Source organism: Podarcis liolepis (assembly GCF_965112155.1).
Source record: "Podarcis liolepis genome assembly, chromosome: 7".
Lineage (NCBI taxonomy): Eukaryota > Metazoa > Chordata > Lepidosauria > Squamata > Lacertidae > Podarcis > Podarcis liolepis.
Window position 1 is genome coordinate 12,873,229 of NC_139561.1, and position 13,542 is coordinate 12,886,770.

The 13,542-nt window shown below is 50.2% G+C and overlaps 1 protein-coding gene across 1 annotated transcript; it reads left to right on the forward strand.

The window, feature by feature from the left end:
- TMEM82 (transmembrane protein 82) lies at window positions 1-9,116 on the forward strand. Its single transcript, XM_083514713.1, has 6 exons — window positions 1-257; window positions 337-409; window positions 2,365-2,539; window positions 3,549-3,957; window positions 7,168-7,355; window positions 8,665-9,116. Exons 1-6 carry the CDS (start codon window positions 164-166, stop codon window positions 8,764-8,766), a joined length of 1,041 nt encoding a protein of 346 aa, XP_083370839.1. The 5' UTR covers window positions 1-163; the 3' UTR covers window positions 8,767-9,116.
- The last annotated feature ends 4,426 nt before the right edge of the window (window positions 9,117-13,542 follow it).

Sequence of the window (13,542 nt, forward strand, 5' to 3'; positions counted from 1 at the left end):
GGAGGGGCAAAGAGGCAGCAATGATTTACCAGAGCAGCAGCAACACAAGCACAAGGTCCCTGGGCTCTCGCCAGCCCTCCACCAGCAGACCTTTGAGCCTGCAGCCGGGAAGAGGAAGGCCAGGGCTGAGCCACCCACCCTCACCCTGCCCCACGGCACCACCATGCTTTCCAGCCTCTACTCCTACCTGGTCTCCTGGCTGCCCGCCTTCCCCAGCCTGGCCTGGGGCTCCGATCTGGTGGACTCCGTCTTGCAAGGTGAGCTTCTCCTCCTCCCTGGGGGTGCCTACCCCACCCACTGAGCCCTACCCCCGCTCTGACCTTTGCTTCCTTGCAGGGCTGGTGGGCGCCTGTGCCGTCTCCATCCTGGGCAGCCTGATGAAGATTTACATCTACATCAACTGTTTGAAGTGAGTGCTTGTTAAGCAGAGCGGAGATTTCTAAACAGAGAGTCGCTTCCTCAATCTGTCCTTGCAGGCGGCCCTGGGGTGGCTCTTAACCCCTGCAGGGCTCTGAGAAGGTGCTGACTGGGTGGTGGAGGTGGAGGGAAGGAGCCATAAAGACCAGCAAGCCGATCTGCCTACTGTCACGTTTGCCTCCTGAAATCCGGATGCTTTGATGGCTGTCTGTCTGCCGAAAGAATCTCAGACACTCCTATTAATTCAATAGGGACAAGCCCAGATTTTCTGCTCCTGTGAAGTTGATTGTTTCTGGTCTTGCCTTTGAGAAACCCCCTTTTAAGATCTGGTTCATGTGAGCTTCCACCAATGCCATGCTTTGGAGTCCCAGGGATCCCTGGGAGTTAAATATTGGAGTGGCAGCATCTTATCTCCAGGGCAGGGCACAAGCATGGCCCCACCTGGCCTTTGAGAAACCCCCTTTTAAGATCTGGTTCATGTGAGCTTCCACCAATGCCATGCTTTGGAGTCCCAGGGATCCCTGGGAGTTAAATATTGGAGTGGCAGCATCTTATCTCCAGGGCAGTGCCCAGCTGACTTCTTTGTACGCTGGCTGGCGAGATGCCTTTTGTATTGGTGAGAAAAAGATTGTCAGGCATTTCCTTATTCTTTTCAGCTTTGGAAAACAAAGCAAATGAGCACAGGCAATGGAAAACAGTATTCAGCAATGTATCAACAATTTTTCAGAGGCTGACGTTGTCCTTTAGCCGTGATTCTTGGTATGAGGGCAGGGGCATCGCAAACACATCCCTATGGATTTGGGGACAGTTTCGGTCAAGGATGAACCGGGAGCTTAATTAGGAGCAGGTTTCATTTGATCTTGGTGGCCAAACTCAACTTGGGAAATGTGAAAAGATCACAGAGGACCTGAACACACCCCAAGATTGAGACAGGGAAAGGCAGCCAGGGAGGTTGTGTTTGCCAGCGAACAAACCTTTCTGCGTTTCCAAGGGTCTTTTCGGAGCCAAGCCCCAAGAAGACCCTTTTCAGGCCCCAGAAACAGTACAGAAGAGGAGGACCCCCTCTGAGTATGTATAGAGTCCCGTGCGCAATTTACCCAAAGCCTGTGAGGTTGGATTGTTGCAAGGCCAAAGGGTATTTCCAGACATGCGTGAGCCCCAAAACCTCTCTGCCCCTGATGCTACAACAGCAGCAAGAATACTTATTGCAAAGCATTGGAAGACACAAGACTTACCCACTCTGGAAGAATGGCAGATGAAAGTGATGGACTACATGGAATTGGCAGAAATGACTGGTAGAATCTGAGACCAGGGAGAAGAGTCGGTGGAAGAAGATTGGAGGAAATTTAAAGAATATTTACAGAAATATTGCAAAATTAAGGAATGTTAGAATGATGTTGGATTGAAGTTAAGTGGTTTCTAGCTGTAATGGTTTAAAAGAATATGGAAAAAATGGATTTTTAATAGGTAAAGATCAGGATAATAAGGAGGGAAAGGAATTGCTGAACTAATAAATTGAACTGGAATACAAAAAAGGGAGGTATGAGGAGGTCCGGGAAACAAGTAAATGAAAGATAAGTGATGTAAAGATGGAATTATTTTTAACTGTTTTTTATTTCCTATTTTTTCTTTTTTCTTTTTCATTGTGTAATATTGTGAAAACTTTAATAAATATTTATTTAAAAAAAACACCTCTCTGCCCCTGGGAGAGGCACAAGATGGTTCTCCTGGAGTAAATGCAGAGGATATCAGGTTCCTGCCAACCTTGGAGACCTGGTGGTGGGAGAAGCCCACTAGGCTTCTAGGCTCTCCTGGAAGTGCTCAGATGGGACTCGGCAAAGGGAAGGTGTGTTTACTCCAGCTAGTCCCTGTAGATTCCTGAGTTTGAGTGGATAAATTGCTCCTGCGCCTGCCTTTCCCTTCTTGAGACCTTCATTTCTGCCCCAGCGACCCCGACCGGCAGAAGGAGAAGGAGATCATCCGCAAACAGTGGCCCCTGCTGGACCAGCTGCATCTCCTGGTGCTGACGGGGACCTTCACGGTGGTCGGCTATCGTGTGGCTGCCTTGGTGGTCCTGGAGTTCTCCCTTCGGGCCATCTCCACCGTCCTCTCCCTTGACAAGGTGAGCGACTCTTTCTTTCCCTTTTCTTCATGTGCGGGCTGAGGTGGGAAGACATGCCTGCTGTGGAGGGGAGGCGGGGAACCCCCAAACAAGCACCCGAGTGGAGTCAAAGTAACCAGGAACCCTGCAATAGAAGGAAGCGAATTCCCGCCACAGTCGAGATTTATCCTGCCATTTGGATTGAGGGATTTTTATTTATTCGTTCACTGCTTTTGCACCCCAGCTTTTCTTCCGAGGAGTTCAAAGTGCTGTATGTGGTGGTTCTCCTCCCCATTTTGTCCCCACAACATCCCTGTGAGATAGGTTAGGCTGAGGCACTGACTGGTCCCCAACGTCCCCCAGTGAGCTCCATGGCCAAGTGGGGATTTGAACTCTGATCTCCCCGGTCCTAGTCCGACACACTAACTACTATTATTTATTTCTTGAATTTATATGCTGCCCTATACATGGAAGTCTCAGGGTGGTTGACAGAACAAAATCTATATCTAAAATCAAAATATATATAATCAAAATAAACACCCCCCAATACACTGCCACCATCCATATCAATTAATATATGAATGTATGGGAGTACATTCGTACCTTGGAAGTCAAACGGAATCTGTTCTGGAAGACTGTTCGACTTCCAAAACGTTCGGAAACCAAATCGCAATTTCTGATTGGTTGCAGGAAGCTCCTGCAGCCAATCAGAAGCTGCGGAAGCCCCATCGGACATTCAGCTTCCAAAAGAACGTCCGCAAACTGGAACAATCACTTCCAGGTCTGCGGCATTCGGGAGCCAAAACGTCTGAGTTCCAGGGCGTTTGGGATCTAAGGAACGACTGTATATTACATTGCAGTTTTGTGTATTGTTTCTCTCTCTCTCTCTCTCTTACACACACATTTGTTCTCCCCCCCCCTTACTTCCTCCCTTCCTCCCTTTGATTCACTCTATTTCTTTATAATTGAAATTATTTCAATAAAAAAAAATTAATGCTACCATCTCTCAATTTCCACTGGGATCCTGCAGGGGGCGCACAGCAGCCAGCTCTACCTCCTCTGCCAGTACTCCCTGGGCTGCGGCATCTCCTGCAGCCTCAGCTACCTCCAGGAGGGGGCGCCCCATCGCACGTGGAACCTGCTCCTCAGCGTCGGCCTGGCAGGGCTCTTAACTTACTATGTCTGGCGCCTGACGCGCCACATCTTCACCATGTACGAGCTCCACTGCAAGGAGCGCTACTGCGGGGCCTGCCTCTTCCTCCTGACCACCTGGCACGGCATCCCTCGCCTCCTCTGCAATGCCCTCAAGGTCACCTTTGTGGTGGCCGACCTGGCGGCGGTGGCCCTGATCAACCGGGACTTCCTCACCACCTCGGAGGCCATCCGCTTCTGGACCCCGCTCACCATCTGCTACACGCTGCTTGTCATCTACATGCAAGGTGAGCTCCTCCTCCCCTCGCAGGCCTCTGGCTCAGTGGGCAAGATCTTTGGGAGGTTGCTAGGTGTGGGCGGCCATTGGCCTTTGGCTTCCTTCCCCAGCAGCAAGCAAGCAGCACCTCCTGCAGAATGGTCCGCTTCTGGCACCTTCCCTTCCTGGAGAGGTTGGAATGTTTGCGAACGTTCCGTAGCATCACAGGCAATCAGACTAATGTCTGGTAAGGGGGAAAGTCCCCAGGTGCAACTCCTGGCATTTCTAGCTAGGGGGATCTTAAATACAGAGATCCATTAAATACAAAGATCCCTTGTAGATCCGTTCCATCAACGGTGTCTCCGAAAAATTTTACACATCACTTGGGAAGACAGGCAAACTAATGCCAGTGTATTGGAAGAAGCAAAGACCACCAGTGTTGAAACAATGATTCTTCAACATCAACTTTGTTGGACTGGTCATGTTGTGCGGGTGCCTGATTATCGTCTTCCAAAGCAACTATGCTATTCCCAACTTAAAAATGGAAAGTATAATGCTGTTGGTCAACAAAAGAGGTTTAAAGACCCTCTCAAGGCAAATCTAAAAAAATGTAGGATAAACACTGACAACTGGGAAACACTGGCCTGCGACCGTCCCAATTGGAGAACAGCCTTTATCAAAGGTGTCATGGGCTTTGAAGACACTTGAACTCAGGATGAAAGGGAGAAACATGCTAAGAGGAAGGCACACTTGGCAAACCCTCACCATTATCAACTCCCGCCCAGAAACCTATGTCCCTACTGTGGAAGGATGTGTGGATCCAGAATTGACCTCCACAGTCACTTACGGACACACTGTTAAGCCATGTTCCTGGAAGACAATCTTACTCAGCTACGAGTGATCACCAAAGAAAGAAGAAATACAAAGATGTGTACAAGACACACACACACACACACACACACACACACACACACACACACCCTGCCAGAGACCTTGAGGACCTTCTGCCAATTACAAGAGAAAGACGGAGAAAGCATCTGATGATCTGGTCTTTTGCTCATTTGGGGCCTCTTTATTGGGGAAGCCCCAAATAAAGAGCAGAAAGCAGAGCCCACACTTGCTGCGTAGGAGACCCCGGGTTCAGCCCTACTCAAAAGGACATGAGATTGCAAGGCTGGCAAAATAGTATCAACTTGGTACAAGGCCTCTTCCTAAGTTGACATGACAGTTCAGTTTCTTGTCTTTTTTAGAAGAGAGAATTGGACTGGTTCTGCTGATGATACAATCATAGAGTTGGGTCCTCTGCTCCCAAGGCCCTGCAATTCAGGAAACTTTTGCTCCATGTGGAGTTTGAACCAGAAACCCTGAGATTAAGAGACTCATGCTGTTCTCACTGAGCTATCCCTACAGCAGGGATGGTGGGCCTGTGGCCTTCCGGATGTTGTTGTGACTCCAGCTCCCAGCTCCGGCCCTGACTCTTGCCCATGCTGACTGCTAGGACCTGGAGTCCAGCAAGGTCTGGATGGCAGCACAGGTTCTCTGTCCCTTAACTAGACCATCACTTGCCTTCACTGCCCCAGATGCCTCCATCACTACTCTGCATCCTTTTAATGCAGGAATGGGGGAGCCTGTGGACTCCTCCAGCTCCCATTATCATCCTGGACTACTGGCCTTGCTGGAGTTGGGAGACCAGCATCACTTGGTGTCCAGGAGCTGCCAAGCGAGCCCAGGTCGACCACAGGGCAGGGACACACAGGAGGCACGGAATGCAATTAGCTTTTATTAACACAGCAGCAATGACAAACCTAGACAGCATCTTAAAAAGCAGAGACATCACCTTGCCAACAAAGGTCCGTCTAGTTAAAGCTATGGTTTTCCCAGTAGTGATGTATGGAAGTGAGAGTTGGACCATAAAGAAGGCTGATCGCCAAAGAATTGATGCTTTTGAATTATAGTGCTGGAGGAGACTCTTGAGAGTCCCATGGACTGCAAGAAGATCAACCCTATCCATCCTGAAGGAAATCAGCCCTGGGTGCTCACTGAAAGGACAGATCCTGAAGCTGAGGCTCCAATATTTGTCCACCTCATGAGAAGAGAAGATTCCCTGGAAAACACCCTGATGTTGGGAAAGATGGAGGGCACAAGGAGAAGGGGACGACGGAGGACGAGATGGTGGGACAGTGTTCTCGAAGCTACCAGCCTGAGTTTGACTAAACTGCGGGAGGCAGTGGAAGACAGGAGTGCCTGGCGTGCTCTGGTCCAGGGGGTCACAAAGAGTCAGACACAACTAAACAACAACAACAACACAGCAGAGTCCTCTGGTTCATCTTAATCCAGCTGAGAAGTTGCCCTTCACTTTCCCCACTAGCCTCTCACTCTGGATCCCTCCCAAGCAGATGAAGGCTACGTCAAGAGGGAGTGCTCATCCTCTGGGCCTGTCTGGCCCAATGCTCTGCAACGTGCAGGATTCTCATCAATTGGGGTGTCAGAGCGGGAGGCGAGCCAGCAGGACTGAGACTGCCTTGCTTCTAGGGAGCAAGGGCAACCTCTGACTCCTCTCTGTCTGAGTCTGGGCTCACACTGTGACTCTTGGCCTCAAACCCTGTTCTGGAAGGTACCTCCTTCTCCTGACTCCCCTGGATCGCTCAAACTCCCTGCTTCTAGCACCTCCCAGCTCGTCCCTTCCCCAGACTGCTCTTCCAGGTCCCACCACCAGGACCCAGGATCTAAGTCGTCATCTTCTGTGTCTTCCCTGGGGAGCTTTTGGGAGGGGGGCTCCCACTGCTCTTCCTCATTCAGCCAGTCCTTGACACTTGGAGGGCCACAGTTGTTCCCCATCCCTGCCTTCTCATTTGCAGAGTGTATCCAATGTGAGTCTTTCTTAAGTTCATTAATTTAAACAAGTCTCCTCTGAATAGTACTGGCATTGTGCAGTGGTGCCTCGCAAGACGAAAAGAATTCGTTCCGCGAGTCTTTTCGTCTTGCGATGTTTTTCGTCTTGCGAAGCACGGTCCGTCGCAACTGCGCCTCTTCAAGCGGCTTTAAAAAAAGAGCGCAAGACGTTTTCGTCTTGCGAAGCAAGCCCATAGGGAAATCCGTCTAGCGAAGCAATGCAAAAACGGAAAACGCTTTCGTCTAGCGAGTTTTTCGTCTTGCGAGGCATTCGTCTTGCGGGGCACCACTGTATGTAAGTTGACCAGCATAAACCTAACCATTTTATCTTTCCTTTGTCCAATGGCAGAAGAGCAACGGCAGAACCCCACAGAGCAGATGGCCTACCAGACAGTCTTTGTCAGGATGGGAGGCCTCCTGATCCTGCTGATGACCGTTGGCCGGTGGATGGACATTGTGAACGTCCTCGTTTCACTGGTTGGGGAGATCTGGTGCCTGATGCGGGCGGGAATTATACTGGATATCTGCAGGAAGCAGGTGAGGAGGAGCAAGAGAGTGTTGGCATCAGGAAGGTATTCCAAGATGGCAGTAGGAGGGGAGAGGAACAGTGGGCTTTGTTGGGGTGGGAAGCCGGAGGGACCTCAGTGGAGGCTGCCACCACCTTGGGAGGAGACAATATTTTAAAACCTATTTAAAAAACCATATTTGGAAACAGTCACACTGAATCATACCAGAGGTCCACCATTTCGTCACACGGAGGTCTGGAAAGCTCTCAGTTTGAGGAAGATGGTGAAAGCCAATCCCTGGGGTTTCTCTCCAATATCTGCTCCTGTCTCTAAACTCAGAGGATACATTTCCAGCTCTCCTGGCAAATAGCCTGTCCCATCCTTCCCCAACCTAGTGCCCCTCCAGATGTTTCAGACCCAGGCAGAGATGGGAGCCACAGTCCAAAGCGTCTCATGGCCACCAGAGCTTTAGGAGAGACGGGGTTATATATACTCAATGAATGTGTCTAATCTGCTTCAAAAGGCCACATCCTGTGATCATGAGCTCCACAAGTTTAACAGCTATTTCATGAAAGAAATGCTCCCCTTTGCCTGTCACAAATCTCCTCCTAATCATAGAATCATAGAATTGTAGAGTTGGAAGGGACCCTGAGAGTCATCTAATCCAACCGCCTTCAATGCAAGGATCTCAGCTAAAGCATCCATGGTAGATGGCCGCCCAACCTCTGCTTAAAACCGCCAATGAAGGAGAGCCTTCCATCTTCCGAGGGAGTCCGTCCCACTGTCCAACAGCTTTAACTGCCAGAAAACTATTCCCATGTTTACTCAGAATTTCCTTTCTTGTAACTTGAAGCCATTGGTTTGGGTCAGGGGTCTGCAACCCGCGGTTCCGGAGCCGCATGTGGCTCTTTTACATCTTTGCTGCGGCTCCAGGGCGGATACTAGCGAGGGGAGGAGGCGCATTGTGCGCCCCGACACTCCTCACTGTGGCGGGCGCTGTACTGGCTGTGACGTCGCATGGGGGCAGTGTGTGCGTTAGTCACGCACCGTCCCGACGTCACCTGCCCGCCCACTGTCAGATCGTGGCTCCAGAGATATATTTGTTTTAAATGTCGCAATGGTTTTGCGGCTCCCAGTTGTTGTTCTTTCTTCGGAAACGGGTCCAAGTGGCTCTTTTTGTCTTAAAGGTTGCAGACCCCTGGTTTGGGTCCTCACCTCCAGAGCAGGAGAAAACAAGAAATCTTCCTTGTGGCAGCCCTTGAGCTATTTGAAGATGTCATTGATTTGCTTTCTAGAACCTAATATTTCTGTTTTTTCCTTTGTTTGTGGTGGCGCTTCAGGATTATTCTCAAAGGTTCTCTCCCTCAGCTTCTGCCTCCCGAAAGCCCTCGAGACACTACAAAGACCCTTCAAAATCCCACTCTGCAACGGCAACATCCTGAAACACAGAGCGGGCTCTGGAGGAGGCTGATATGAGCCAGTGACTGCAGGTCCAAGGGGGGGAAATCCTAGGGGCTGGATTTCATCCCAGTGCTTGATTTCATCTGATCCGCTGTGCTGGGCTGCTCTGGACTCTCTGGCCCAGCATTGGATATGGGACAGATATTTCATGCCTGTCACTTTACTAAATGGTGACTTATTTATTTCTGTGCTAGTTGTTGCCTTGCCCAATTGCATTTCCCCACCCCATTAATTGCAACCCTCCTACCCCCCCAATTTAAGCTATCTCCTCTCTTGAAAAAACAGCCAACCCTTTTTAAAGTCAGCCTGCTATGGGTATGCCACCAAAATACCACGCACTGACCACACAGGGGCTGGTAGCAGTGGCGTAGCGTGGGTTGTCAGCACCTGGGGCAAGGCAAGTAATTTGCACCCCCTAACCCGTGGATTTGCGCCCCCTAACCCTAAGATGTTGCGCCCGGTGCGGCCGGCCCCCCCTGCACCCCCCACGCTACGCCACTGGCTGGTAGGTGGGCAGATTGCACCAAGGGATGATGTGCTTCATGTATGTGTGTTGCAGGGGGTGCTGAAAATGTCCCCCCCCCTTGTCTTAAATAAACACTAAAGTACTGTGCTGATAGCTAAGGAAGGAGCTGTTGTGCCTATGGAGCAAAGGCTTCTGACAAAAACTGGAATAAAGCGACTTATATTTTGGGTTTGACCAAACTGCGGGAGGCAGTGGAAGGCAGAAGTGCCTGGCGTGCTCTGGTCTGTGGGGTCACGAAGAGTCGGACATGACTAAACAACAACAAATATTTATGTGAAACACTGGAGTCTTTTTCATGCTCTCTGCACGCCCCACCTTCCTAAATAAAGTTGTTCCCCCTCCAGCCCTTTTTCTCATCCGTCATTCCTCCTGCATCTTCCTATGTGTGTAGTTTCAATTGTTTGCTGAAGACGCATCGCTTTCCCTGGCCTTTGACACCTCAGCTCAATAGATCAACAGGTGTGTGTGTTCAGGATCCACCTTATTCGCATGACTGTAATTTGCTTTAAACTGTTTTTAAACTCCTGTAACCTGACCATTAACAATGATATAGCATTCATGCATCAAAAATGAGTCTTGCAGCAGCTGAAAAACTATGGGATTATATTATGGAAATAAGATTTTTGTAGATCAGAGTCCAATGTGCGAAATGTTGCCTGCGGTTGGAGTTGCATTGTTACTGGGTGGCTTTGGGGTTTTTTTTTTGGCATTTAATTTCCCTCTCCTCAGAGTTTACTGTCTCCTTCTCCACACTCAGACGCTACTGAATAGACCCAGGTACTATGCTTGCTGAGGCTCACACTTTCTGTATCTGCTTTTTCCATAATGCATTTGGTAGCCGACAAGACTCTTTGTTACTTATGAAGGGGCTAACTTGCAAGAATGGTTATCCAACCAGAAGTTGGCATGGAGTGTCACCAGTCTGCCTACCAGCAGAGATTCAGCCAAGGCCACCTCGCTTCTGGAATACATTTTTGCACCTGCAGGGCCTGTTACCTGTTTAATCATGGATTCATCAGCCACCTGGGTGATTATCTGTATTATTGTGGGGTTTTTTAAAAGCTGAATTGTCTGGGAAAATGGCAGCCCATGTCGGAAGTGTAGATTTTGGTGAACTTCAGCTCAACAACTTTTGTGTCCGGATTTTCACTTATAACACGGTGGTAACACAAAAGTAATTTTATTAATAATAAAGGAGAACATAGTCATGGTGGCTAGTGGCTACAGACAGCCCTTATCCTCAGTGCATTTGTCTAACTCTTATTGACTAGCCACCCAGGGACCTCCTTAACCAGGGGTCAGCAAACTTTTTCAGCAGGAGGCCAGTCCACTGTCTCTCAGACCTTGTGGGGGGCCGGACTATATTTTGAAAAAAAATAACGAACGAAATAATGCCAAGGTTGCAAGGAATTCCTATGCCCCACAAATAACCCAGAGATGCATTTTAAATAAAAGGACACATTCTACTCATGTAAAAACATGCTGATTCCCGGACCATCTGCGGGCTGGATTTAGAAGGCGATTGGGCCAGATCCAGCCCCCGGGCCTTAGTTTGCCTACCCATGTCCTTAACTCTTACCCATTGAAATTTGGGGGTGGGGGTCTTTAGTGTGATTAACTAACTTGTAGCTGCACTTTGTGCTACAAATGCCTTGCTGTTCAGGAAGCTATGGGGGGAATTGTACGTTATCAGGAGTGTGGGAAAAGCTGGCTGGGCAGAGCCAGATCCATGGCTGTGTTGTTGTAGACGGATTAAACCACAAAGTGATTTAATCCTCGTGTGTGCAAACACCCTCTACCTACCCAGAAGCCTCTTTGCAAACCGGGGTTTGATCAATCCTTCCTTCCTTCTCTGCCTTGAGCCTAATCTTGCATGCCCTTCCTTTATATTCTTAGTGCTGTGCTCCACACCCTTCCCTTCCCTTCCCTTCCCTTCCCTTTGCCTCCAGCCCTCCTAATCATGGGGATACACGATTATGTGTGGAGGGGGGAGGCCTCCCACACTTGCACTTCCTGTCTGCCTGTCTGGTTGGCAAAAAGCAAGGCTTATATGGGAATCCTCAATGGCTCTCCCACCTCCTCCCTCCTCCCCACGCCAGCTCAAGCTGACTCAAGGCTTCACCACTGCAACTCAAATGAGCTGTCAAATGCTGACACAGCTCAGCTGCTTCCGCAAGAGTGCTGGACAAAAGAAAGAAACCACTGCAGACCAGGAAATAAAAACATTCAGCCCCACTCCAGAAAATGACTGAAGGAGACACAGAGGAGGAGAGGGTGGTGGTCCTGCTTAGCCTTGCAGCCTAAATCTCACTGAATTTGTCTCCGAAACGTGCCAAATGGAGACCTCCAAAAGGTTGCCAGGCACGGTGGCTGAATGTCCACTCCAGGATTGGAAGCAGGCAGCCCCCCTGGGTGATTCCTGTTGCTGGGGATCACAAGTGGGGAGGGGGCTGTTGTGTTCATGTCTTGCTGGTGACGGCAGGGGCTTCTCTGGGGCACCAGACTAGTGGCAAAACTGAGCTAGGTGGACAAAGGGTCTGGCTCAGTATAAGGCCCAGTGGCGTAGTGTGGGTTGTCAGCACCCGGGGCAAGGCAAGTAATTTGTGCCCCCTAACCCGTGGATTTGCGCCCCAACCCATGGATTTGCGCCCCTAACCTGTGGATTTGCGCCCCCTAACCCCCAGATGTTGCACCCGGTGCGGCCGGCCCCCCTGCACCCCCCACGCTACGCCACTGATAAGGCCACTTTCCTACATTCCTTTGTGAAATATCACAAGGAGTCGAAGGCCTTTGTTCTATCCTGTAGTTTGCGGTGGAGCATATTTGCAAAGGTTCATTCCAAGGCTGGCCAGTGACTCAGAGCACGCAGCGTCTGAGCTCTGCTTGGGAGTTGGGAAACACATCTGTACCCTTGCCCCTTGCAAGGTCAGGCTGGAGAAAACATTGTCTCCCATAGAGGGAAGTGGTCTCCATGGAGCAGCAGAGATGATTCAGGGCCAAGACATGAGAGGGGAACACCAGAGACAGAGAGCCTGTCACTAGGCCCACAACCTTACCCAGTCCCTTGCCACGCTTGCTTCTTATGCCAGCTGGCTTTCGTTGCAATAGCCTGTGGCGGTGAGTTCCACAGCACCTGAAGCACTGTTTCCTTTTGTCCTTGGATAGCGTGCTGCTAGTGGGGAGAGGGCCGCTGTTGTGCCCAGGTCTCACTCACAGGCTTTCCTTTGGGGCAACTGGTTGGCCACTGTGAGGTGCTGGCCTAGATGGGACTCTTTATCAACTTTTCCAGCAGGATTCTTCTGGGATCTGCTGCCAGCAGGCACCACAGCATTCTCAGCCTCCCCCCTTGGCACCCACTAATCATGTACCCTGTTCCTCCTTATTTTAATTTAGAATAAATTAGGGTTCTTGGGGTGAGGTGCCTACTTTTTTTGTCTGTGTTTCACCTGCCTTCTTTTGGGAGTAGGGTGTAGGACAAGCATAGGCAAACTCGGCCCTCCAGATGTTTTGAGACTACAATTCCCATCATCCCTGACCACTGGTCCTGTTAGCTAGGGATGATGGGTGTTGTAGTCCCAAAACATCTGGAGGGCCGAGTTTGCCTATGCCTGGTGTAGGAAGTTTTGTGTAGTCTGAGGACTGCTGGTTTTCGTGCTGTGAAATGGCGGTGCTTGTGAGTGTTTCTTAGGATTTCAAATGTGCCCCCAGGTCCAAAAAGGTTTGCGGTCACTGGGCTAAAGAGAATTTAAACCTATTTTTCTTGGCTTCAATGGCAGGGCCTGGATACCCATGTGTGGCAGGGGGTATCAGTGAGTGTGTCCAGGAGAAGTCTTTGGGGGCAGTGGTGCCAACTTGGAATAAAATATTGGGGGCCCAGGTAAGCCCCACCCTGCATAATTGATCACATGACTCAGTGCACACACACTATTTGAATGGCAATGCCTAAATATTTTAGGGGGGTGCGCGCGAAGGGACCTTGGCCCCTACATGTTGGCTCCTAAGATGTTGGCTTAGCTGGGCTCGCTTTTGCTCCAAGGGAGGCGCAAGTCTCTTCTGCTGGCCTTAGGGGAGAGGACTTCCAAAGGCGCAAATGCCGAGGCGGGTGGGGGCTAACTAGCTCTCCGTGGCTACTACTAGTCCCGATGTGGCTGCATCTTGCCCCCCAGTCAGTAGCAGAAGCAGCCGACCTCTGGCGCCCCGTTTTTGGGTGGCCTGATCTGGCTGCCTGGCG

Excerpts from the sequence above, each read along its gene's own strand:
- TMEM82 (XM_083514713.1), top strand. The coding sequence starts at position 164 with ATGCTTTCCAGCCTCTACTCCTACCTGGTCTCCTGGCTGCCCGCCTTC. Across the intron at positions 410-2,364 it reads ATCTACATCAACTGTTTGAA|CGACCCCGACCGGCAGAAGG; the intron begins GTGAGTGCTTGT and ends TTTCTGCCCCAG. Across the intron at positions 3,958-7,167 it reads GCTTGTCATCTACATGCAAG|AAGAGCAACGGCAGAACCCC; the intron begins GTGAGCTCCTCC and ends GTCCAATGGCAG.